This window comes from Lissotriton helveticus, chromosome 1_1 (genome assembly GCF_964261635.1).
Source record: "Lissotriton helveticus chromosome 1_1, aLisHel1.1, whole genome shotgun sequence".
NCBI lineage: Eukaryota > Metazoa > Chordata > Amphibia > Caudata > Salamandridae > Lissotriton > Lissotriton helveticus.
In genome coordinates, this window is record NC_136057.1 from 846,370,478 (window position 1) to 846,394,360 (window position 23,883).

General features: G+C 44.5%; 1 protein-coding gene across 2 annotated transcripts in view; it reads left to right on the top strand.

Moving 5' to 3' along the window:
• CHST11 (carbohydrate sulfotransferase 11) overlaps nt 1-21,071 on the top strand; it is a 593,353-nt gene extending 572,282 nt beyond the window's left edge. For both annotated transcript variants that reach the window (XM_078655806.1, XM_078655816.1), the window contains exon 3: nt 18,641-21,071. In XM_078655806.1, the coding sequence (XP_078511932.1) occupies nt 18,641-19,495 (855 nt within the window). In that variant the 3' untranslated portion in view covers nt 19,496-21,071. The remainder of the gene's footprint in view (nt 1-18,640) is intronic.
• The last annotated feature ends 2,812 nt before the right edge of the window (nt 21,072-23,883 follow it).

The following is a 23,883-nucleotide window of genomic DNA, read 5'->3' on the forward strand; positions in this document are numbered from 1 at the left end:
CAAGCTATTATATGGGGATAGCTAATGTTAAAGTAGTAGGGCTGAATGTACATAATACCCAGGGGAACAAGGAATCAGTAGACGCATAAGATGTATCATCAATATCAGAGTGCTGGGTGCTGCAGGTCAATGAGAGGTTCCACCCAGATAACTTTGCATTCTCGGTTCGCTGCATCTCAAACAGAAACTGGATCAAAGAATTAACTGCATCACATTCAGAACAAAAACAGTCTTTTGAACGCATCACAAATTGAAGAAACTTGCATTAGAGAGGGGAGCATAAGTATCAATGACAAACAAGAGGCATAAGATTATGCAGCCAGATAGATAAGCAGATGCACAGCACCAGGGGCAAAGAATAGATGCCATGAAGACATTATGGACGCATAAAAAGGGGATGTAATTAGCATGAGTGTACTAATAAATGAGGGAGAATGCATGATAGGCTGCAGTCGAATGAAGTTATTTATCAAGGAGTTAATCCTTTAGAAGATTGTGGGTACATTGCCCTAAACGGGTCCGCATGCTGTGGCTTTCCTCTTCCAATGTACACCATGACAATAAACTGAGCACGGCAGGTTTTAGCAAACCATGTGTACTGTTGATGGAAGAAAATGTATGCACCAAAAGGTAATCAAGGGAAGACTTTCTACGGAATGATGCTGAGCAGTGCTTAATTTGTGCGATTGTTTGCCGGTGCTCAGCGCCAGCACTCTGTTGGCTGTCAGCTATGGGGGCGAGGGGGGCAATCCGCCGAGTGGAGAGGGGGAGGCATAGAAGTAGAGGGCAGGAGAAAATAGCTTGCATGTCCTTGCTCTTCCCGATCTTCTCCACTCCAGCAGAGGCCCAACCAACTCCCTTAACCAATCCTGGTGCTGCTCTCATGCTGTGAGAGCAGCACCAGGATTGGATGGAGTGGGCTGGATAAGAAGCTCCTTTGGGCCTGTGCTTGGTCTCCACCCAGCTGTCTAAGAAGACATCTAAGTGGAGAGCTTCAAAGTGCACATGTCACTTTGGCTGGCGAAAGAAAGCTGGTCAAAGTGGCATGCACACTTTGGAGCATCCAGCCAGCCACCGCTCCTGTCCTCTGCTGCCAGGGCACAGCAGAGGACACGCAGCCATGTCTCTGGGCTCAGGCTGCTATAGTGCGGTGAGTACCCATGACGCAAAAATAAAATACCAATGAAATCTTTTCATTTCCATTTTATTTTTCCTGTGAGGCTCCCAGTGGGCGGGGCCGACACTCCCCAGCCCTAGTGAAGAAACCACCGCTGCCAGCACTTACTTTTGACAGACCAGTGCATGGTGGGGCTATTTTTGTAACAGAGCACATCAGCAACAGTATGTAAAGAATCAATGTACATTAGAAAAAAGACAAATATCTGGTCGTCCAGACCATTCTCAATGCATCAGCGACCCTGCATTTTTTTATTGGGTGAGATAGAATCATCAGAATTGTCAATTTTATTGGTGCGTGATGGTTGGTAGGTATCGATGACACCCGCATGTGGCAGCACTGTCAGTGGCTGTAAGTGGTGGAATCAGTATTGGGTCCTGTGAAATCCCTTGAGACCCTGGCACTTGTTTCTTTACAAATTAAGCACTGCTGCTTAGAGAATCGCCTGCTTACGACGGTCACCGAAAGCCTTGACGGAAGGATACATAGCCAGGCTTCCACCCATAGAGATCATGCTGCCATCACTGCATGCCTGCTTTTCATTGTGCTCATAGGCAGACGTTCAGGAGGTAACCTTCAAAAAGAGAGGGAAAACGTGACATGGAGGAGGCTGGCCACTGGCCAGGGGAGAGTTTTTCACGTTAGCAGGAATTCTTTCTTGATCAGACCATTTACTTTTTAATTTGAGCTGTGATTTATGAGGACACTTAAAAAATGTGCCAGGAAAGGGACACATTTATCAAATACACTGTCCTTTTTTGTCAAATAGAAGGAAACGCACATCATTGTCCAGGCATGCTTGCAAAATAGGGCATTGTTTTACTGTTATGTAGAGAGAAAGCAGAATCAACAAGCAATGGTAATGCATCGGTTTTGCCTATGTAACAAATAAAGAGCTGTTTTCATCAATCGTCCTCGGGGAGAAGGAAAGAGATTCCTGACCGATAACGCTGGCGATAAGAGGATGTGGCACAGAGGCCAGAGCCGCTGACTTGAGAACTGGGATCCCAGTTTGATTATCTGCGACACCACACAACAAGCTGTAATCTATGCAAATCACAATCTCTCCGGGTGATAAATTGTTAAATATGCTGCAAGAGTAAATCTGCGACACCACACAACAAGCTGTAATCTATGCAAATCACAATCTCTCCGGGTGATAAATTGTTAAATATGCTGCAAGAGTAAAGGACAAAACTTTATGAAAACATAGTTCCACCAAAGCAGATGTTAACAGTATTTTGGCAGCGGGAAACTGATAAGAGTAGCAGATGAGGGACAAGCATTGGTAAATACAGGAAAATAAGCTACAGCCAATAGAAATGAAGGAAAGGTAAGTGGCACGCACAGGAGTCAATAAGAAGCCAGGAAAGAGAGGATGCAGGCTGTAAGTCCCTTTTAAGTGTATATTAAAAACAACTGATTTCTCAAGCATAATGCAAGCGCTGTGCAGGCAAAACGTAAAAAGGAATGTTATCTAATTTGATCTAACAAATAAAGGTTATGACTTGGATCGTTGATTCCTAGCCCATTTATTTAAATTACTGATTGAAAATATGATGGACGGGTCTAACACATTATTAGATGCGTCCTCACAATTCATTATTTATAATTCCCATATAATTAGGTCTCTAAATTCAGACAAACAACACCATAGTTGTTGTACACAGTTATCCTTGTTTTAAATGTTTGGCAGGCAAATGTATCTAATAAAATTACTGTTAACAAATACCTCAAATGAAAAAAGGAGAAATTAAATTTTTTACCCAAAGTATTGCTTGTAGGTGGGAGTACTACCAGCTCCCTCCATTTCGTTCCTGTCCCAGATCACACAGACCTCTTTGGAGCTGCAAATTGTGCATCTGGGCAAATCTCTATTGGAAACTGGAACACCTGTGTGACTGTAAGCATGTTCTCGAAGAGTCATAAGTAAAATTATGCAGTTACGGCAGGTGAACTTTAGAAGTTGTGGGGCATATTTTCTGTTTGCCTTCTTTCCTACTACTTTCCTACTTTCTTTCTATGTTTACTACTTTTTATCCTTACGATTCTGCAACAGCGCTATCTCTGAGCTCTATGTTACCTACGTGAGATCAACTGTACCTGCCATTATGCATCTTATTGCATATTATGTACAGAATGTTTTCAGTACAAAAAGGGGGTGGTGATGGACAGAGTATCTGAGTTAATCAGAACACTCCTACCCAGTCAACAGATCAGGGCTTGATCCATCACCGTTTTTTAGCTCACTACACCATCCCAGTTCAGAACCTGGCTATATGCAAATTAGTCTGTCCCTGGCCCAGTGCATCATGGGAACAGGGCAGACCAAACTACCAAGCCAATTCTTCACTGGAAAGGAAACAAGCTTCCGGGGACCGGTTTCTGGCATTACAGCCGTCTTCGGCCCGGCTTGCTTGAATCCTGATGGTGCAATGAGCAAGGGACTCATGTCTGAGCATACCCTTCCACACTCATGGTGGCCAAAATAATTACAAAAAGGGGGTGGTGATGGACAGAGTATCTGAGTTAATCAGAACACTCCTACCCAGTCAACAGTTCAGGGCTTGATCCATCACCATTTTTTAGCTCACTGCACCATCCCAGTTCAGAACCTGGCTATATGCAAATTAGTCTGTTCCTGGCCCAGTGCATCATGGGAACAGGGCAGACCAAACTACCAAGCCAATTCTTCACTGGAAAGGAAACAAGCTTCCGGGGACCGGTTTCTGGCATTACAGCCGTCTTCGTCCCTTGCTCATTGCACCATCAGGATTCAAGCAAGCCGGGCCGAAGACGGCTGTTATGCCAGAAACCGGTCCCCGGAAGCTTGTTTCCTTTCCAGTGAAGAATTGGCTTGGTAGTTTGGTCTGCCCTGTTCCCATGATGCACTGGGCCAGGGACAGACTAATTTGCATATAGCCAGGTTCTGAACTGGGATGGTGCAGTGAGCTAAAAAACGGTGATGGATCAAGCCCTGATCTGTTGACTGGGTAGGAGTGTTCTGATTAACTCAGATACTCTGTCCATCACCACCCCCTTTTTGTAATCAGAATGTTTTCAGCTCATGATTATCTGCTAACCGTCTATTATGGATTAAAATCGTTAATAGAAATTTGTGAAATCAAAAAAAGTTGTGGGGAGTAAAACAAGACCATGTATTTGTCTGGGCAAATGAGCTCCGTGCACAATATATTGATGTACAGAGTTTACTGGTGGAGATTGACTGCTAGCAGTGTTTTTCTTCTTTTGCTTATCACACTCAATATGATAATGAGATTGGATAGATCAGAGTCCACTGTGCTCATGACTGTGACATAAGGTCTGAGTAGAAGTGACTACAGTATCTGCTATAAAATATAATTCATGAAAATTGTTAGCCCAATTCATGAGCACTGCAGACGGGAAGCCCAAATTAAAATAACTAGCAGATGCCTACCTCCGACCAGAAAAAAGCGTGTAGAGCATGTAGTGTCCTCCCCAGCCTGGGTACCTGGTAATGATTACGGCACACACAGAGCTTAGTAAAACCCTTCTTTATTCTTCTGTGTGTAACTGCAAACTCACCATTCTAAACTTGCATTCACTTCACTCGGCTCTAACACTTACATCACAGTTCTACGGAGTCCATCAAGAGTCAAAACGGTTCCGCCATTACTAACTCACACAAAACTACATCTCCCGCTCTGTTAAATAAAAAATGTCAATGTCTTTACTACAAATATATACAATCATAACTAATTCCTCAATGAGTCTTCGTGGCGCTATGATCACATGTCCTGATTATGTCTTCAGAAACAGGGAACAGGCAGTCAAAGTGTCCCTGATCTGTGTTGGTGACGGAGGAACAACAGCATTCAGGTGTTCTCCAAGTGCCCTTTCAGGCCTAGTATCTACATTGACATAAGTGCCTGATGAGCGATGAACCACATGTCGGAAATGCCAGGAATCTCACGTGATAGACTTCCCAGGACATTAGACAGTCACCATGTGTACTTTACTAGTCACAACATGAAATGGTTCAGCATCGAATGGAGTACCAGATTTCCGTATTCTAGGCTTACCGGCAAGCACTCGATCTTTGAATGTCAGTGCTTACCTGCATAGACATTATTTTTAATTCATGATCTAAGTCTTTTATAACGTTTTTTTCCTCAGTACTTGATCTTCTATTGGTCCACTGAGGTAACCTGGTCATCATGGCTCTCGGAACATCAAGGTTGCAGGAGTTTCACCTGTGGTCGAGTGAGGGGTCGAACGGTAAGCTTGAAGAGTAGAAATTAAGACCGTTTTAAGGTTGAGATTTTCCAATACAGGATACTGAACAGCTTTCTTGAGAGTTCTCATGAAACGTTCAACAAGGCAACTGGCTTTGGGCCATAGAGTATGCTCTTCTGGTGCTTCACATTAAGATGGCTGAGAAAGTCTCTGAATTCTTGACTGTTGAAAGGTGGGCCGTTGTCAGATTTTAGGATCGCAGGAACACCCCATGTTGCAAAGTTGCTGTCTAATCTTTTGATGACTGTTTCTTGAGTGGTGGAGGAGAGATCTTCTATCAGAGGACAGTGAAGGAGCTGTACGTATCTGCATGACATGCGTCAAGCGAACAAGGCAATTGAACGAGAACGACATCCAGGTCCGCACATTGCTGACATGATAACACAATTGAATGGTGCGAAGGTCTTCTCTCGCATTGATCTAAATGAAGGATATCATCAGTTGGAACTCGAGGGGAGTTGCATGTACATTGCAAACTCTATGGGAGAAACATATGACATTGGACCAGTGGAACACTCAATGATATCATGCTTGAGTATGGTTCAAGTTTTTTTTCAACAGCTTCCTGTAAATGAAATGCAGTATATGTTTATGTTTCTGGAAAGTAAGACGTATGTCCTCATTAATATGTAATTGTACTTTCATAGTCTTGAGTTTGCATAACCCAGGAAACAAGAAAGGGAATGACTTACTACTTTGAGGCAACTGCTCCTCTATAGGGACGGAAGAGTGTCACCCCACTACTTTGAGCTTTCACCCCCCATTAAAATAAAGCAGTTTAAACTCTTTATTTAGCTTTGTGTTAGTTGTTTAAATTTGTATTTGGAAAGGGTTCGTTCCGTACCTGGGCTTGTTGGCCCGCATTTACTTTTACTGATGTCACATAATGCCAACAGGGAGGGATGGGGCATGGAGAGCTTCTGTGTTGTGTAATTAAAATGCCCAAGACAGACTGACAGGTCTCTGGACTCGGCCAGCCTGGCATGTGTATTTCAGACTTCTCGGTCCAAATTCACTTTGATTTGAGCACAGGGCTGGGCCAGCTAATACATCACTCTGTCTTCACTCGGGTGCTGTGTTGTCTTGACCACCCAATCCCGGCACAGCGCTCATGATATTTAATATCATAAATATCATAAGAGCTACATGGGCATTGGCTCTCTGGCAAAAAGTAACCTCCAGGCTCTGGCATAGTAGAGTCAGATAGCGCTTGGCAAGGAACAGCGTAACACATGGCCAATTGTGGTGCAGCATGATTGGCCATGTTTTTTAAATTATCCTCTGCTGGGGCTCCCTTCTTTCTGGTAGTGAGAACGAACATATTACAAACTTAAGAAGTCTGTGCCAATTGCTGATCTGCATGCCGTTCATCTCCGACATGGAATATGGGAGTGCTGTCTCCGTGCTTCAATTTTGTTTAAAGAAATATTGTGATCTTTCAATTTTGGGGTGGTGATAAAAAAAAATTCATCCAAAAATGGTTCACAGGATACTTTGAGAATTAGCTGCATAATAGTGGATGTTTCTAATGGAAATGGTCACTTTGAAACCCCAGTGATGTTAACTTCCACCTCAGCTTGAAGGGAAATACTACCAAATCTACCCTACCCTACCATTTGCTGTGATCAGTAGCTGCAGGCGCAGTGTAGGTGGCTGGCCAGTATGTAAGCATGCAGTGCAACATTTCTCGACCTTTCCAGTGATTGTGGGAGGTGGCAACAATGCAGACAAGTAAGGTGCCTGTGGCCCTGTTATTTATTTTTAAAAATAGATTTACCTGAGACGGGTCCTGGGGCTGCAATTAATTACGAGCTTGGTAAAAAAAACAATGTGTGAAACGGGAGCTTGAGGAATGCCTTTGAAATACACATATTCACATATACAACATCGATAACTTTTAAAGCTGTCCTAGATTCCAACATTTTTTCTCGTGAGCACACTTACTCCACCAGTGTGCACAGTTTACAAACATGTGTTTACAGCTAGCTAGTGTGCAACCATTTATTTTATGTATAACAATGGCTCATAACGATCAGAAGATCACTTTTGCAGCCTACAGTGTGTGATGGACTGCACACACAACGAACGGCACATCCCAGGTGGGGTCTTGAGGGCCCCGCAGCTTTTCACATCCAAACAGACCGTGTCTTGTTGAGGGATTCATTGAGAAAGAGAACGCATACTTAAAAGGGCTCTTAAGCCATTTCGTGCCAGCAATGACCAGAAGAAAATGTGCACATTGTTTATTGCAGAACACTATAGCAGGGGTGAGATAAAGTACTCATTCCAATAGTACTCATTCCAATTCAGAGGTAAGGATAGACTTTCTACATTTCATGCTAGGGTAGTCTGTATTTAAAATTTTAAAAAATATGATATTTTTCTGGTTGTAGCTGGCATTAACCCTTGTGCTTATGATTTGAAAGACACAGCTTATTTTTATAATTAAAACAACATTTGGTGTATTGCACTATGAACACACCACTCCCATGAGGCTTGTAACACAATTACTCCATGGTAGCGCACACACAAGAATTTCATTACTTAGTTTCTGCCACTAGTCACCATAATATGGGTACCCAAGTGAAGTCCAACATCATGTACAAAAAGTAGTTGATTGTTTGACAAACAAAAAGCATTAATCTGATATACTACTGATAGTGAGGTAGCAATGATGTAAAATGAAATTAAAAAACAGTAAGTTCTCACCCCTTCAGAGTTGTGTAGTAGGTTTACAATAATGTAAATGTCATCCGCATACATTTGTATGCCTAGTGAAAATGGAACAATATCTTTCACCCTGAAACTCCCTTTGGTCAGTTGGTGTCACTCCTTTTGCTCATTCAGTGAAAGCTGAAGATTACTTTTACGCCTCAACACTTTCAAACATCACCAGCCGCCACTGCTATTTCGTAATGAGCATTCATGTTATAGTTCACTGATATCAGTCCCATATCAGCAGCTGTGCTGAAAATGAGTAAACAGGCACTTACCGCCGTACCTTGAAGTACCTGAAAGGGTGCTTGTACTTTTGTTTTCTTGTGTTTCATCGTTGATTTAAATGAGCCTTGACTTTTTAATGGCATTGATGCAGCCCATGTAATCACTTTATTTTTTGATGGCTTAGGTCTTGGCAATGGAGATAGTTCACTGTCTTTCTCCTCAGTCATTATGTTTATTCATGCACCACTGTCGATAATAAAAAGTATTGAGCATCTGTTTACCTTTAGTGTAATCTTCTGACAATGTTTGAATGATTTGGTGCTTTTTCATGTCGACTTTTCTTTGACCTGTATTTCTCATCACAAGCGGCTAGTCCAACATGCACGTGTTTTTCTGAGGTAAACATCAACATTGCCCAACCATAATCTTCACTTTCAAATGATGTAGATACTGAAGAACTCTTTGACAATAATTCAGATGATTTGGTGTCGATTTGACTCAATTGATGTGGCCGCTTGGCCGTGTGGGCGTGCGTTGATCGTCACTTCTGAAGCGTTTGTGCGGCCAGGTTGACCTTGCACGGTGACGCACATACTTTTTCCTTCGCCTTGCAAACCTTCACAAAAAGGTACTCCTTCTCCCAGCCTTTACAGACCTGTCTGAAGGTGTTACATTTACCGTAATGTGTAAACAAAAATCTGCACCTGAAACACAACTTCTTCCGTGGAAACATCACTCTGTTTTGTGCTCTGGCTTACTTTTTACATTAATGAATGACACTCTCTGGGCTTCTCCGGCATTAATGTTAGCAGCTTGTCAATCGGCACACTCTTCAGCCCTGCAGCCATGAGAACTCGCTCCAGACTCGGTGTTTCCCTCAGCATTCATCGTTTGAATGAATCTGACAGGCATCCACCATTAACTCTGAGGCGTATAGCTTCCTCATCATTAAATTACTTGAACTTACACTGTTTGAGCATATCCAGTCTCTCAACAAATTTGTTGATGGTTTCACCACCTTTCTGTCGTTCATGACTGAAAATGTTCCTTTCGTAATTTACATTCAGCATTGGTTTGAACTTGAGATTCAAAGCTTCTTTGATTTGACAGTATGTAACTTCGTTAACTCACTGTATTTTCTTTATTACTTTTACATATTCACCAGCTAGAGGTATTTGATAACCGTCCTGTTATTTGTTTCTGGTAGCGCGTCAATAAAATCATCAAACATCTCAATCCAAGCAGTACATTCATCATTTACTGATATGGAGAGCGATGTTTTGTCAGATGCTGCTTGGTGATCTTGTTTATGCAAACCATCTCTGATGCCTTGAGACGTGCTCGCATTGTGGTCATATTTGATAATTACTGGAAACATGACCTCTTTTTTGGTCTCCATTGGAAAAGCACTGATCTTCAGAAACATCTGGAGTTGTTCTGTGCACCAATCAGCAGTTTTGGTAGTGTGCTCGGCCTTTATAAATCAGTCCAGTTTGTGCAGTACCTGGACACTACAGCAGTCACAGTAATGTTTGCTGAATAGGAACGGCTATAATTATCGAACAGCTCATTGCAAAGATACAACAGAGCTCCTCGTAATTGAACATATACATTAAAATGTACTATTATTTTTGACAATGCAGCAACCAAATTGCTGTGAGGTGCATGAAAGGGAGAGAGCAGAACATCACCACATGGACAAAGATATGGCACTGCAGGTCTTTTCCCAAGCGCTGGTGCACAATCAGGGCACAACTAGGCTGCCTTGAAACCATGCACTTACCTTTGACCCTTAGAGCTTAAGCTAGTGTGTCAGTCTAGCATGGGTCTTGTACTGTAACGGTACCCTTCCAGTACAAAACGGTATGGTTAGACTACTCTAAAACTGTTCCCACTTTATTTTTGTGCTTTACAGTGCGGCACACATACAAAGTTTAAAATTTTGGAAAAATAAAACATTTCTGTTACTTGACGCCTATCTTGAAGATGTGTATTTGTTTGGCACAAAACACTGTCTACCATTGTTAGTAGACATGGCATTGCATTAAAGCACATGTCTGGTACTGTGGCAACATCCATGTAAAACCCCATTAGGACACCACTTTGTGTTACATGTCAATACACGTTTTGTGAGAGAAAGTAAAAAACAAATCCACACTATGTGCTGGTTGTCGCTAGTTTTGGTGACTTTGCAGCAGCACAAATTTGGATAAATCTGGCCCAAAATGATTCCAGTTGTCATAAGCCATAGTTGCACAACTCATAAATGCTCATAAATTGTCAGCACTTCACAATGTGTGGTAATCATCAAACTAGGTATTCAAGAAGTGTGTTGCTCTGACAGGGCGTTGCCACCTATATAACATCACATAATCAAGGGGTGGTCAGCTGCCCCCTCCACCTCCAAGAGGTTCTAAGAAAGTCAAGAATGGGGCCTTCACCAAGCTCAGAATTCCTCTGCAACTATAAGGAGAGAAAAGCCACAAGCTACCAATGAAAGAGGACTTCTGTGACTAGGCTGCAATTAGCGCCAGATAGCAAGATGCAGAATTAGTTAAAATAACAGCCTCAATACCAATATAGGAATCTTAAAATATCGTTTGTAAAAATGCCTCAGTGTGGTTAGTAAAATCATTTGAAGTAAATCCAGATACAAACTCTGTGAGTCTCTATAATTCTACATTTAAATGCCCTCTGAATCCTTGAAGATAGGAGTTTGTTTTTTCATTTTTAGGAAGGAACTAAAGAGACCCTGAAAAAAAGCAACCAAAGCGCACACTTTAGCCTTCTATGGTATCATACTTAAGAGATTGCTTCTGTTTTTTGATTAATAAAAACTTGTATCCTCACTTTCCTACGAGAGCAGTCTTTTTTTCTTGATCTTTTAGTAGTATTGTGCTTTAAGCTATCCTAGCACAATGCAGTAATCCCTACAATGCCACCAATGGTTCAAATTCTGTTTATTTGCAAGTGACTGTTCAGAGACAAAACCACATGCTAATGTAGTGGGGCTCGAACAGCCCCTGAACACTACACCGTTCTATCTTCAACATTTTGATTCCAGCCGTCTTTACCTGGACAGGATGTCCGCCAGGGCCGGACTGGCCGTTGCGGCACCGGGCAATCCCCTGGTGCGTGGCAAGGGTGGGGGTCGGTTTTGGGACCCCGGGGGCGGTTTTATGTTACATGGCCGATTTTGCAGCTATGGCGGGGGCGGGGGCGGCCGAGCACTTTGCCAGGGCCGGTTTTGGTTCCCAGTCTGGCCCTGATGCCCGCTCTTTCAATCAATCAATCAGTGACACTTATAAAGCGCGCTACATACCCGTAGGGTCTCAAGGCGCTGGGGGGGGGGGTGCCGCTACTGCTCGAACAGCCAGGTCTTCAGCTTCTTCCTGAAGGAGAGGTGGTCTTGGGTCAGGCGCAGGTCGGTCGGGAGGGAGTTCCAGGTCTTGGCGGCCAGGTAGGAGAAGGACCTTCCTCCTGTAGTCGCTCTTCGGATGCGGGGGACGGCGGCGAGGGCGTGGTTGGCTGATCGGAGGTGGCGTTTGGGAGCGTAGAAGTTGACTCGGCTGTTGAGGTAGCTCGGGCCTCGATCGTGTAGAGCTTTGTGTGCGTGGGTGAGGAGGCGGAAGGTGATTCTTTTGTTGACGGGGAGCCAGTGAAGGTCTCTCAGATGTCCGGAGATGTGGCTGGTTCGTGGGATGTCGAGGATGAGTCTGGCTGAGGCGTTCTGGATCCGCTGGAGTCTCTTCTGGAGCTTGGCGGTGGTACCGGCGTATAGGGCGTTGCCGTAGTCCAGACGGCTGGTGACGAGGGCCTGGGTGACGGTCTTCCTGGTCTCGGTGGGGATCCACCAGAAGATCTTTCGTAGCATGCGCAGGATGTTGAAGCACGACGAGGAGACGGCGTTGACTTGTCTGGTCATGGAGAGGGAGGAGTCCAGGATGAATCCCAGGTTGCGTGCGTGGTCTGTCGGTTTGGGTGCGGTGCCCAGGGCGGGTGGCCACCAGGAGTCGTCCCAGGCGGAGGGTGAAGAGCCCAGGATGAGGACCTCCGTCTTGTCTGAGTTCAGTTTCAGGCGGCTGGTCGTCATCCACTCGGCTACCTCTTTCATCCCTTCGTGCAGGTTGGCTCTGGCGGCGGCGGGGTCGTTGGTCAGGGAGAGGATCAGCTGGGTGTCGTCGGCGTAGGAGATTATGCTGAGGTTGTGTTTGCGTACGATGGCCGCGAGGGGGCTCATGTAGACGTTGAAGAGGGTGGGGCTCAGAGATGATCCTTGGGGGACGCCGCAGATGACTTCGGAGGCCTCTGACTTGTACGGTGGCAGGCGGACTCTCTGTGTTCTTCCGTCGAGGAAGGAGATGATCCATTCCAGTGCCTTCTCCTGAATTCCGACGTCGCTGAGGCGCTGCACTAGGGTGCGGTGGCAGACAGTGTCGAATGCCGCGGAGAGGTCTAGGAGGATGAGGGCCGCTGTTTCTCCATTGTCCATCAGGGCTCGGATGTCATCGGTGGCGGCGATGAGGGCGGTCTCGGTGCTGTGGTTGGCTCGGAAGCCGGACTGTGAGGGGTCGAGGGATCCGTTCGTCTCGAGGAAGGCGGCCATCTGCTTGTTGACGGTCTTCTCGATGACTTTGGCTGGAAACGGGAGGAGCGAGATGGGGCGGTAATTCTTGAGGTCGGTGGGGTCCGCTGTTGGTTTCTTGAGTAGGGCGCTGAGTTCGGCGTGCTTCCAGCTCTCAGGGAAGGTGGCGGTGTCGAAGGATGTGTTGATGATGTCTCGCAGGTGGGGTGCGATGACAGCGTCGGCCTTGTTGAAGACGTGGTGAGGGCAGGGGTCGGCCGGTGATCCGGAGTGGATGGAGTTCATCGTGCGGATGGTGTCTTCGGTGCTGATCGGGGTCCAGGCGTGGAGGGTGGTGGTGGGGGGTGGTTGTTCGGTCATGGTGTGCGTTGGTTGGTTGTTGAAGCTGCTGTGTATGTCCGTGATCTTGTTGTGGAAGTATGAAGCGAGGGAGTTGCAGAGGTCTTGCGATGGGGTGATGTCGTTGTTTCCTGCGCTGGGGTTGGAAAGCTCTTTCACGATGTTGAAGAGTTCCTTGCAGTTGTGTGCGTTGATGTCCAGCCGGTCCTTGAATGCTGTTTTCTTGGCGGCGCGGATCAGCTGGTGGTGTTTCCGGGTGGCAAGTTTGTAGGAGGTCCTGTTGTTCTTTCAAAGTAAGATCCGTCTTACCTGGACAAGACCCCCACTCTTTCAAAAAACATCCGTCTTACCTGGACAAGATGCCCTCTCTTACAATCAATCAATCAATCAATCACTGCACTTATATAGCGTACTACTCACCCGGAGGGTCTCAAGGCGCTTGGGGAGGGGGGGTCCGCTACTGCTCGAACAGCCAGGTCTTGAGCTGCTTCCTGAAGGCGAGGTGGTCTTGGGTCAGGCGGAGGTGGGTCGGGAGGGAGTTCCAAGTCTTGGTGGCCAGGTAGGAGAAGGACCTTCCTCCTGTGGTGGCTCTTCGGATGCGGGGGACGGCGGCGAGGGCGTGGCTGGTCGATCGAAGCTGGCGTGTGGGAGTGTAGAAGTTGAGGCAGCTGTTGAGGTATCTTGGGCCTTGGTTGTGTAAGGCTTTGTGTGCGTGGGTGAGGAGGCGGAAGGTGATTCTCTTGTTGACCGGGAGCCAGTGCAGGTCTCTCAGGTGTCCGGAGATGTGGCTGTGTCGGGGGATGTCGCGGATGAGTCTTGCTGAGGCGTTCTCGATCCGCTGGAGTCTCTTCTGGAGCTTGGCGGTGGTTCCGGCGTAGAGGGTGTTGCCGTAGTCCAGTCGGCTGGTGACGAGGGCCTGGGAGAACGTCTTCCTGGTCTCGGTGGGGATCCACCGGAAGATCTTACGTAGCATGCGTAGGATGTTGAAGCACGACGAGGAGACGGCGTTGACTTGTCTGGTCATGGAGAGGGAGGAGTCCAGGACGAAGCCCAGGTTGCGTGTGTGGTCTGTTGGTTTGGGTGCGCAGCCCAGGGCGGGGGGCCACCAGGAGTCGTCCCAGGCGGAGGGTGATGATCCCAGGATGAGGACTTCCGTCTTGTCTGAGTTCAGTTTCAGGCGGCTGTTCATCATCCACTCGGCTACATCTTTCATCCCTTCGTGTAGGTTGGTTCTGGCGGTGGCGGGGTTACAAAGTAACATTCCCGGCGATTATCTCCCACACTTGTGCCCCCATAGCCTCTTTCTTCTCATTAAAGGGCTTTGCCTTCTAGAAGCACATTTCCACACCCCTGGCAGCTGTACGTGGATGGCCTGGCCACCAACCAGCGGACAAGGAAGCCTTCGCTAGGCCTGCAGCCTGTGGAGTGCGCTGCGCGGCGCGTCCATCCGCGTCCATGGCAAGCTCCACGCTTACTGGCAATCAAAGACACACATACTGCCTATTAGTTTCCCCTTTTGTGTTTTTCTCCGTTTTTTTGGTTATAATTGCTGAGTTAATTTCCACCCTGGAGAGAACTCATTAGTCAAATTGTTCATCCTGTAAACCGGGCAGAGTCACCTTTTCACCCTTTGAAGAGAGGCGCGTGATTACGGTTCATGTAATTGCTTCACGCACAGAATGTATTATTGGCGCAGCAACAACAGGTTGTCTGGTTGGAGAGGAGGCGTGAGGGAGGGAGAGAGCTAGACAGGAACAGGAAGGGAGATATCGAGTCGCAGCATTATGAGGTCACCTGCTGCCTCCTGTTCTTCGTGCAGCAGCAATGATGAGAGATACATGCAAGCGTGCAGGTTACAGGTTCAGATATGGCTGTGCATGGGCGCACGTGCTCTTTCAAAGGGCTTCCAATTGTGCTGGGTAAGGATAACGAGGTACAGAAAATATGCTGTCCAGGATCACTACAAAGATCAATAAAAAAAGTGGGAAAGGCAGTTGATCATTAAAAATACTTCCAACAGGATACAGATATCGTTGGACCTTTGCAGAACCCATTGATTCGGGCCGTGGAGTGATATAGTTTCTGATGTCTAGAGACTATTAAGGATTTTATGTGGAATTTCTTTTAAACCAGTAGACTCGCCCTTGTTTTTTCTGTTTTTTTTATCATGATAGCTAGTCAAATGAGCAAACGTCTGCATGCACCAGATGGGTTCAGCAACAGTTCAACGAGGGCAAGAACTAGCCCATCCTGCTCCCAGACCGGACACATTCTCCACTACTGCAGATTTCCTCAACATAACATTTGATGTCAACCGGAAATGAACGTTCTGGACAGTGACGTTGTTTCTAATTCAGAAATATTATTATCAAAAATGCATCCAGCCCATCTAGTCCGCTTTAATTCAGAGTATGGTTGCCAATTCGGAGACGCTACCCCTGGCTTGCCATTGGTTGCCTTTGACACTACATTTGCTGCTACTCATCTCGATGTCATTAAAGCAGGGTCAGGAGGAAGAAGTAAGTTAGGCTGAAGTGCTATGTTTGCATTCTTTGTGTAGCATTCAGTACTTGCTTCTCCCTAAACCACTTACCAACAAACAGGAGTTTGTCGAGGAGCAAAAGGTAAGGGATTGATTGGCGGTCAAAGGGGGTGTATTTGCCTTTCCTATCTCTGTGGCTTTGAATGAATCAGTGCCAATCGTTAAGAGGTCTGGCCCATAAGTATAGCCAAGAAGATAGGAACCATGCATTATTACGCTGTACATTTTATCATAAGAAATGTCAAATGCTCAGGACAGACAACTTTTAGAACTGCTTCTGTGGCAGCACAAAGGTCCAAATGGGTTAATTAGTGTTAGGACTTTGGTTACTGGTTGATGGGGACCCTGATCAAGCAGCAGCTACAATCCTAGTCATGAAAAGGCACAAGCTAACACCACATTTATCTGTGCTCAACCCCCTGGTAGCTTGGCACAGACCAGTCAGGCTTAACCTAGAGGTAATGTGTAAAGTATTTGTGCAACACTTCAAACAGTAAAATAGTGAAAACACCACACAAAAAGATTCCACGTACAGTTTGAAAAATAGAGCAGAACTTAATAAATAAAGCAAGATTAAAACGACAAGAATCCACTCAGTATTTATAAATTCTAAAAGAATAAACAGTTAAATAGTGCCTAAAAACACAACGCACCAACCGCGGCTATCTGGTCACGCTGGACTGGGTCAAAGTCAAATATTCAGGCTGACCACAATGAAGCGCTGGCCGGATATAGTCCCGTATTAGTCCAGATTAAGTTTTGCCTTCTTAAATTTTGTGCCAAGAGTTACGTTTGAGTTGGAGAGGGTCGCAGGGAGTAATGAGAGTGTCACATCGTTGGTTGGCGTGGTGCGAAGAGCAGGCCAGGTGCTGTGGATGGATGGGCTGTTGCTTCGCGATGGCTCTCCGCCACAGGCGAACGATGCTTGCTGTGGGAAGAAATGAGAAAGGCTGTCGGAAAGGGACATCGTAATCCGACGGTGGTGCCTGCCTCGACAAAATCTCCCTTGTGTACGGTTGATTGGGAAAAAATTAATTTCCTAAGAATTCTGGGGGGTGCATTTGAATTATAAAGAAGTGTCAACAAATCCTATCAAGAACGAAAATAGTCTTGAGTAAGATCCATGATTGTTTGTTGTTCCGACATCTTGAAGCAGTTACTTTACTGAATATGACATGTTACTACGCGTACTACCACGTGTGTCTTTACAAGGCGGGTATTACTACGCGTAGTCATTCACCACGACCTACCATCACAACGCATACTTCTACCACGAATATGCCTTTTCCATGCATGCCATTACAACTCAAAGGCATGCGTGGTAAAGGTATACTGTGACTAAATGTATCTAAAGTAAGTTACACTGCCCTACCCTAAACCCTAAATCACTACCACTGCATGACCCACCAACCCCAATCCTTTCCCTGCCCTAAAACACCACCCCTGCACAACCCTCTCCCCAATGCCCAGTCCTCTCCCTACCCTAAAACACTACCCTGCACGACCCCCCTAAACCTACCCTAAACCCTAAAACACTACCCTGCACAACACCCCGACCCCTAGTCCTCTCACTACCCTAAAACACTACCCTGAACGAACCTCCCCGACCCGTCCTCTCCTTACACTAAAACACTACCCTGCATGACACCTGACCCTACCCTAAACCCTAAAACACTACCCTGCACGACCCTCCCCGACCCCCAGTCCTCTCCCTACCCTAAAACACTACCCCTGCATGACCCGCAACCATACCCTAAACCCTACAACACTACACCTGCACGACCCTCCCAGACCCCCAGTCCTTTCCTTACACTAAAACACTACCCTGCACGACCCCCCAACCCTACCCTAAACCCTAAAACACTACCCTGCACGACACCCCCAACCCCCAGTCCTCTCCCTACCCTAAAACACTACCCTGCATGACCCCCTGACCCTACCCTAAAACAGTACCCTGCATGACACACACCCCACACCCCCTCACCCCCTTTTACCCTAAAAAAGTACACAGATGCACTCTTGGGGGCTGATTGGAAGGTGGAAGGGCTAAACCCATGACCTATAGTCCATCGCATGGCATCATTAATACTGGTTAACATGCACATTGCCTTGGGTAACAGGAATGACAATTTCTTACCTCTCATGCATGCAGGGACTGTATTTGTTCATTGACGTAGCCACTGGATACTGAGATTTCTCTGTGTGCAGAATGTAAAGATAGCCCAAGTGCTAATTCCACGTGTCTCTGTGTTTGCATTGCTTTTGAAAGGATTGTTATGTTGGAAACCTAAGTATAGCTAAATATTTTTTGGGGATGATGCATAGTCCATGATGATATTATGAACAACTTCTGGTTGCTGCATAAGATGGCAGCAGTAGTTGTGCTCTCCTCACTTTTTTTCATGTGAGGAAAGGAGGGGGTATGATCGGTGCAGCACGGCCCCGCGTGCGGCAGGTAGGACACAAAGCCAGAGGGCAGCTCCCACCTGGTTTTCACAGTTATGTTCTAAGGTTCTTTCAAGGCAGCAGGACAAAGAAAGGGTTTAATTATATTTTACATATATTACTTCCTCTTAAACATCATAGCCATGCAACAAAAAATATGAGCCAATATACCACTATCAAATATTCACTTTTTTAATTTGAAGCCACAGCAAGTAATAAAAGGAATGTATTCTCTTGCTTACAGCAGTATGTCGATATTGTGTTGGAAATGGAGAGAATATTAGAGAGATTTTTACGTTGTACTGAGTTTTCTTATCTGTTTTCTCCACAGTTGGAGCTCTCCAATACTGCAGTAATGCATCAGATCAGGAGGGACCAGGTTACGGACACCTGTCGCGTCAACAGTGTCTCCAGCAGGAAAAGGCGTGTCTTAACACCAAACGACCTCAAGCATTTAGTGGTGGATGAAGACCATGAAATGATCTATTGCTATGTACCCAAGGTGGCTTGTACAAACTGGAAGAGGGTAATGATGGTGCTTACTGGAAGGGGCAAATACAGCGACCCCATGGAAATACCAGCCAACGAGGCGCATGTGGCCGGAAACCTGAAGACCCTCAACCAATATAGCATTTCGGAGATCAACCACCGCTTAAAAAGTTATATGAAGTTTCTCTTCGTCCGTGAGCCTTTTGAGAGACTAGTATCAGCCTACAGAAATAAATTCACCCAAAAGTATAACACCTCCTTTCACAAGCGGTATGGAACAAAGATTATCAGGCGCCAGAGGAAGAATGCCACCCAGGAGGCTGTGCGCAGTGGTGACGACGTCAAGTTTGAGGAGTTTGTAGCCTATCTGATCGACCCCCATACGCAAAGAGAAGAACCTTTTAATGAGCACTGGCAGACCGTGTTCTCGCTGTGCCACCCTTGCCACATCCATTATGACCTGATAGGCAAATATGAGACGCTGGACGAGGACTCCAACTACATCTTGCAACTGGCAGGAGTAGGCAACTTCTTGAAGTTCCCCACCTTTGCCAAGTCTACAAGAACTACTGATGAAATGACAGCCGAGTTCTTCCAGAACATCAGCTCAGAACACCAGGCGCAACTGTTTGATCTCTATAAACTGGATTATTTAATGTTCAACTACTCTATGCCAAGCTACCTGAAACTGGAGTGAAAAGTCAAGCCTTGTTTTTTATTTAAGAATTTAATTTGTCATAATAAATATGAGCAAGGGGTTGTTTTGTAAATAAATATTTTTCTGTGAACTGTGCTGCGAGCAGCACACTCAAAATTATTTAAGTCACTCTATGAGAAAGGACCACTCTCTTGGCAGGGTAACTGAATTATTACCTAGTTTGGAGAAAAAGTATTCCTACACTGTTATAAATTTGAATATTTGATTGACTTAAATTCTCTGCCTACATTCTAATTAATGTTATTTATCTTTATTTAAATACAGTCTATGAGAAGTTATTACTTCAGCCATAGGAAAACAATGACATCTGTCACAGAGCAAAATGTGTATTTACCATTAATCAGCACCCAGTGCATGCCCCTAGATGATAATGTTCCCAGACTTGGCCTGGCACCAGCTGAAGGATCAAGAACATTCTACTGCTTCTAAGACATATATGTTGAAACCCACAGGGGACATAAACGTTGCAGACATGTTTTTGAACAGGCTAGGGTAAAACCAGGCCTTCAAAAAGTCTTTGGGAATGGTGATGACAAACCACAAGTATTCCACATCAAGAATGTTTTCCAAATGATAAAACTGTTGTCAACAGCCGTCCACCTTGTCCCCCATCCCGTTCCACTGAAGCCATGCTCTCTCTTTTTCTTTGAACAGCAATTAGCACTTTCAGGATGGGATAAAGGTGTGAAACGATGTACCCAAGCCATTGAGTGGTTGGTGGTCAGGAATAATCTCCAACACGCTCCAAGAAAAAAAATATTTGATGCTCGTCTTTGTTGGATTCATCTAGAAATTAAAAACTATTAAGAGAAACAAATGCTGTATGATTTCTGCACTCTATACGCCATGTTTGTGTGTCTAGTGAAGGAGCTGGTGAAAACCCGTGCCCAGTTTCTCTCAGTGTTACTCTCTGGCTCCCCCTGCTGGTCTGGATGGCACTCCGGCTTTGGCCTCCATTTTGTTGGTGCTGGACGCTAACGTTTGGAAACGAGCTGGGCCCGGTGTTTCTCTTTGAAATGTACGTTGTAGCTTTAGTGTCTTAGGTTGAGTTTAATTTTATTTGCTACTGGCATCTTAAGCCCTGTACAAATAGCATTCAAGAGCATGCTAAGATGTTTACATGAATTGGCATTTATGTTGTGAAACATCAGGATAAAATATTTTTATCTCCTTATGTTCAGTGGATGTTTAAGTCACAGGTGCTACTAGCGGAACTTCTGTACGTGCTTACCCTTATTTGTTTTAATTTTGCCTTTCAGTTTCCATCTTCTAATGGGATGCCTAGATTTCGGATTGTCATTCATTAATAAATAAACAGCTATCAATAGTTTATGCAAAGACTATGTACATTTGTGTTATAAAGAACACACATGATTATGCCCAGTTGCCATGAATATGGACATCTCACCATTGCAGCCTTTTGCTTGTTAATATGGGTGGTTGTGGAGGGTTGGAGGTGTGTTATGCAGAAATCTTTGTAAAATTAAGTCCACAGTATTTATTTTGCTGTTTTGGGGAAGACGCAATGCCGTTATTAAACTGACTGCATACATGAGAGATGTTGTACTTTTGTTTAAATTAATTTACTGAGTAAAGTAAAAAAACAGCTAATATCCCATTTCAAATGCTTCCTGTACTGCAAAACATGTGTGTCCAACTCTAGTGGTGTTGGAGCTTGGGCCCAGTCATTTATCTCCAGAGGAACAACCTTTCTAGCAGCACAAGAGTTAAGGAAGAAAAATATCACTTGTTAACATCTCATTTTAGTGCAACCAATGTGGCCACACAATAATCCACTCGACAACTTAATCTGAGTTTAGTAGGGTTCAATCATAAATTTAGAAACAAATCAATGTAGATCAATCTCAACATAATCATATGAAAGTACAGAAAGGCCAAGATAAGACCCGATTTCCTGAAGAGATTTACCCTATGTAACACAAAGCAGACAACTAACTCTATGACGACCATGCAGACGATCAGGAAAAATAATTGAGTATTACATTTCATCTGATGATTCTCCAAAGTAAGCATGAGCAAGTTATCTCTCCCTACACTACCTTAAAAGGGGCAACCTAAGCTAAGAAACATTCAGTAAGGGTAAAATCAGAGAGGTGCCAGCTGTCGGACTCTTCAGTAGACGGCACTTCAAACCATGGGTCAAGTAACATAAAGCCACACAAGGAAAAGCATGGGTCTGCTCGCTGTGTTAACCTAAGGTGACTCTCCTGTCCCTCACTTCGTTCAGCATAAAATATCAATTACAGTCAGAGTAGACAATCCCATGTGATCTTTGCCGGTGTATTTCCATAGCTTGAGAACAACTGGATACTTTCACCACCTTTCCCACATCGATAAGTTACAACTTCACTCGTCCTTAGTCATTCCACTCCACTCCCATGAGAACTCGCCTCCTTGCTCATTACCGAGCTTCTCGTTGCTGCCTTCGTCTTCTCATACCTTGCTATCAAAAGAAAACAAAACCCTCCTATGTTAACTAATGAGGCTTTCGCTCCATAACTGTAGTGGAAACTAAATACAAGTACACACATTCTACATTGAAGGCTAAATACAAATTGCATGTTAAACTATAAACCTGAGCATAAACCAAACTTAATTCTCGAGGTTTACTCCAGACGACTTTAGTAGTGCACAGGGTTACAAAATATATGCACATTTTTACACACACAATAAATGCAGCTCCTTAATACATCTATAAATTGTAAAGAGTTACGAAGATGTCATACTAAATGCGCCCACATGAAAAATTCTCGTTACACGTATAAATGTTTAAACATTAGTTTACACATATTAAAATGTAATAACCTCACAATGATACACATTTATGTTAACTTATCCTATCACATAAATATATAAATTAACAACTTATTAATCCCTTTCTATACACAAATTTGACATGTGGAGTACTTTAATTATGCACTACTGCATTCCCTTTAGTAGCGTTAATTACACAGAATTTACCCTAGTGCTGATTATGCATGAATATAATGCACTTCTACATTATCTCAGATGGGATCAAGATTACACTTTTCCAGTGGCTCAATTGTGGACGAACGTTCTGATCACAAAGTCCCAATTTAGCAATATTTTGTGCTCCTGGAGTTTAATATTTTAATCTCTCTGCCACCCAGTCTCTTTATTCTGACAAACCTGGGAGGGTTTAGATACAGACCAATCCTAACTATTTAAGAGGAACAGCCAATCAAAATTCAAAGTAAAGAACAAGAACTTGGAATAATATTTTCATGTTTCAGAGTCCCAGAATGTAGTGTCATACCGCCATCTTCTCTCTTCATGCTCTGTATCCTCTCTGGTTCACCTACGCTAGACACCGCATTGCCCAGCAGTAGACACGCCGAGAAGGCGTCACCATGCGCTTTATAAACTACCTTATTATTATTAGTTGGCACTAAAGAGGAACTACTGCTGAGGGCAGCATATTCTTTGCATTGACAGGCTAATGTGGGTGTCACAGCACGAAGAGTGGCACCAGTGGAGAACCTGAAGCCAAAAGATGGAGGGTAGAACAGTCAAACTACAATGAGTTTATGACTTATTCTATGTAGTGTGAGGCAGTTTGATGAGGCAATGTTTCATGTCTATTGCATGCTAAAGAAAGGATTCAGGCTGTAAAATTACATTGTTCAGATCAACACCTCAAGGCCCTGCAGACAACAGTACAAAGACGGGGCTCAAGTGATGTCAGTCTCCAAAGTGACAGTCAGTCAGTACTAGCAGCTGTTGATTCATCACCACACTGCAGCAATGAAGTCTGGTGATTCTTGCATCTGTTAAAAGTACATTTCACATTGGTCCCAAGTTGCCTGTAAAGTGTTTTACTCAGGGCCACTGGAATCATGAGATTCTGATGCTTCTTTTGCATAGTTCAGGATTTGCCACATTATCCATCATCAATCACATAATCTGCAGATTTTAACAAAAATAAATTGTTTCAGCCCAAACTGATCCATAGCTACTAAAAACGTGGAGAAATGTGTTCATGCACATTGAAAGACCCTTTACAATGGTTAACTGGTCATCTTTCAGTTTCTTATTTAAGTATTTGGCTCTTAAATTGGTAGCAATGGGGTGAAATATTTGCCCGGGCAGCATTACCATGTGTACAAACTACAACATAATGAAGTTCTGCTATAAAAATGTGCTGCATTATGCTGCATAATAGGCATTTTTTTCTGCATTATTTAGTCAACTTTGCCTAATAATTTGGTGATCCCCTGCAGCATAATTCCAGTGGTCCTGGATATACCTTATCGCCTTACTGTACCAATGGCAAAGTGTCTATCACAAACAGCAAGCAAGCTCTTCTTAATAGGATCCACTTTTTC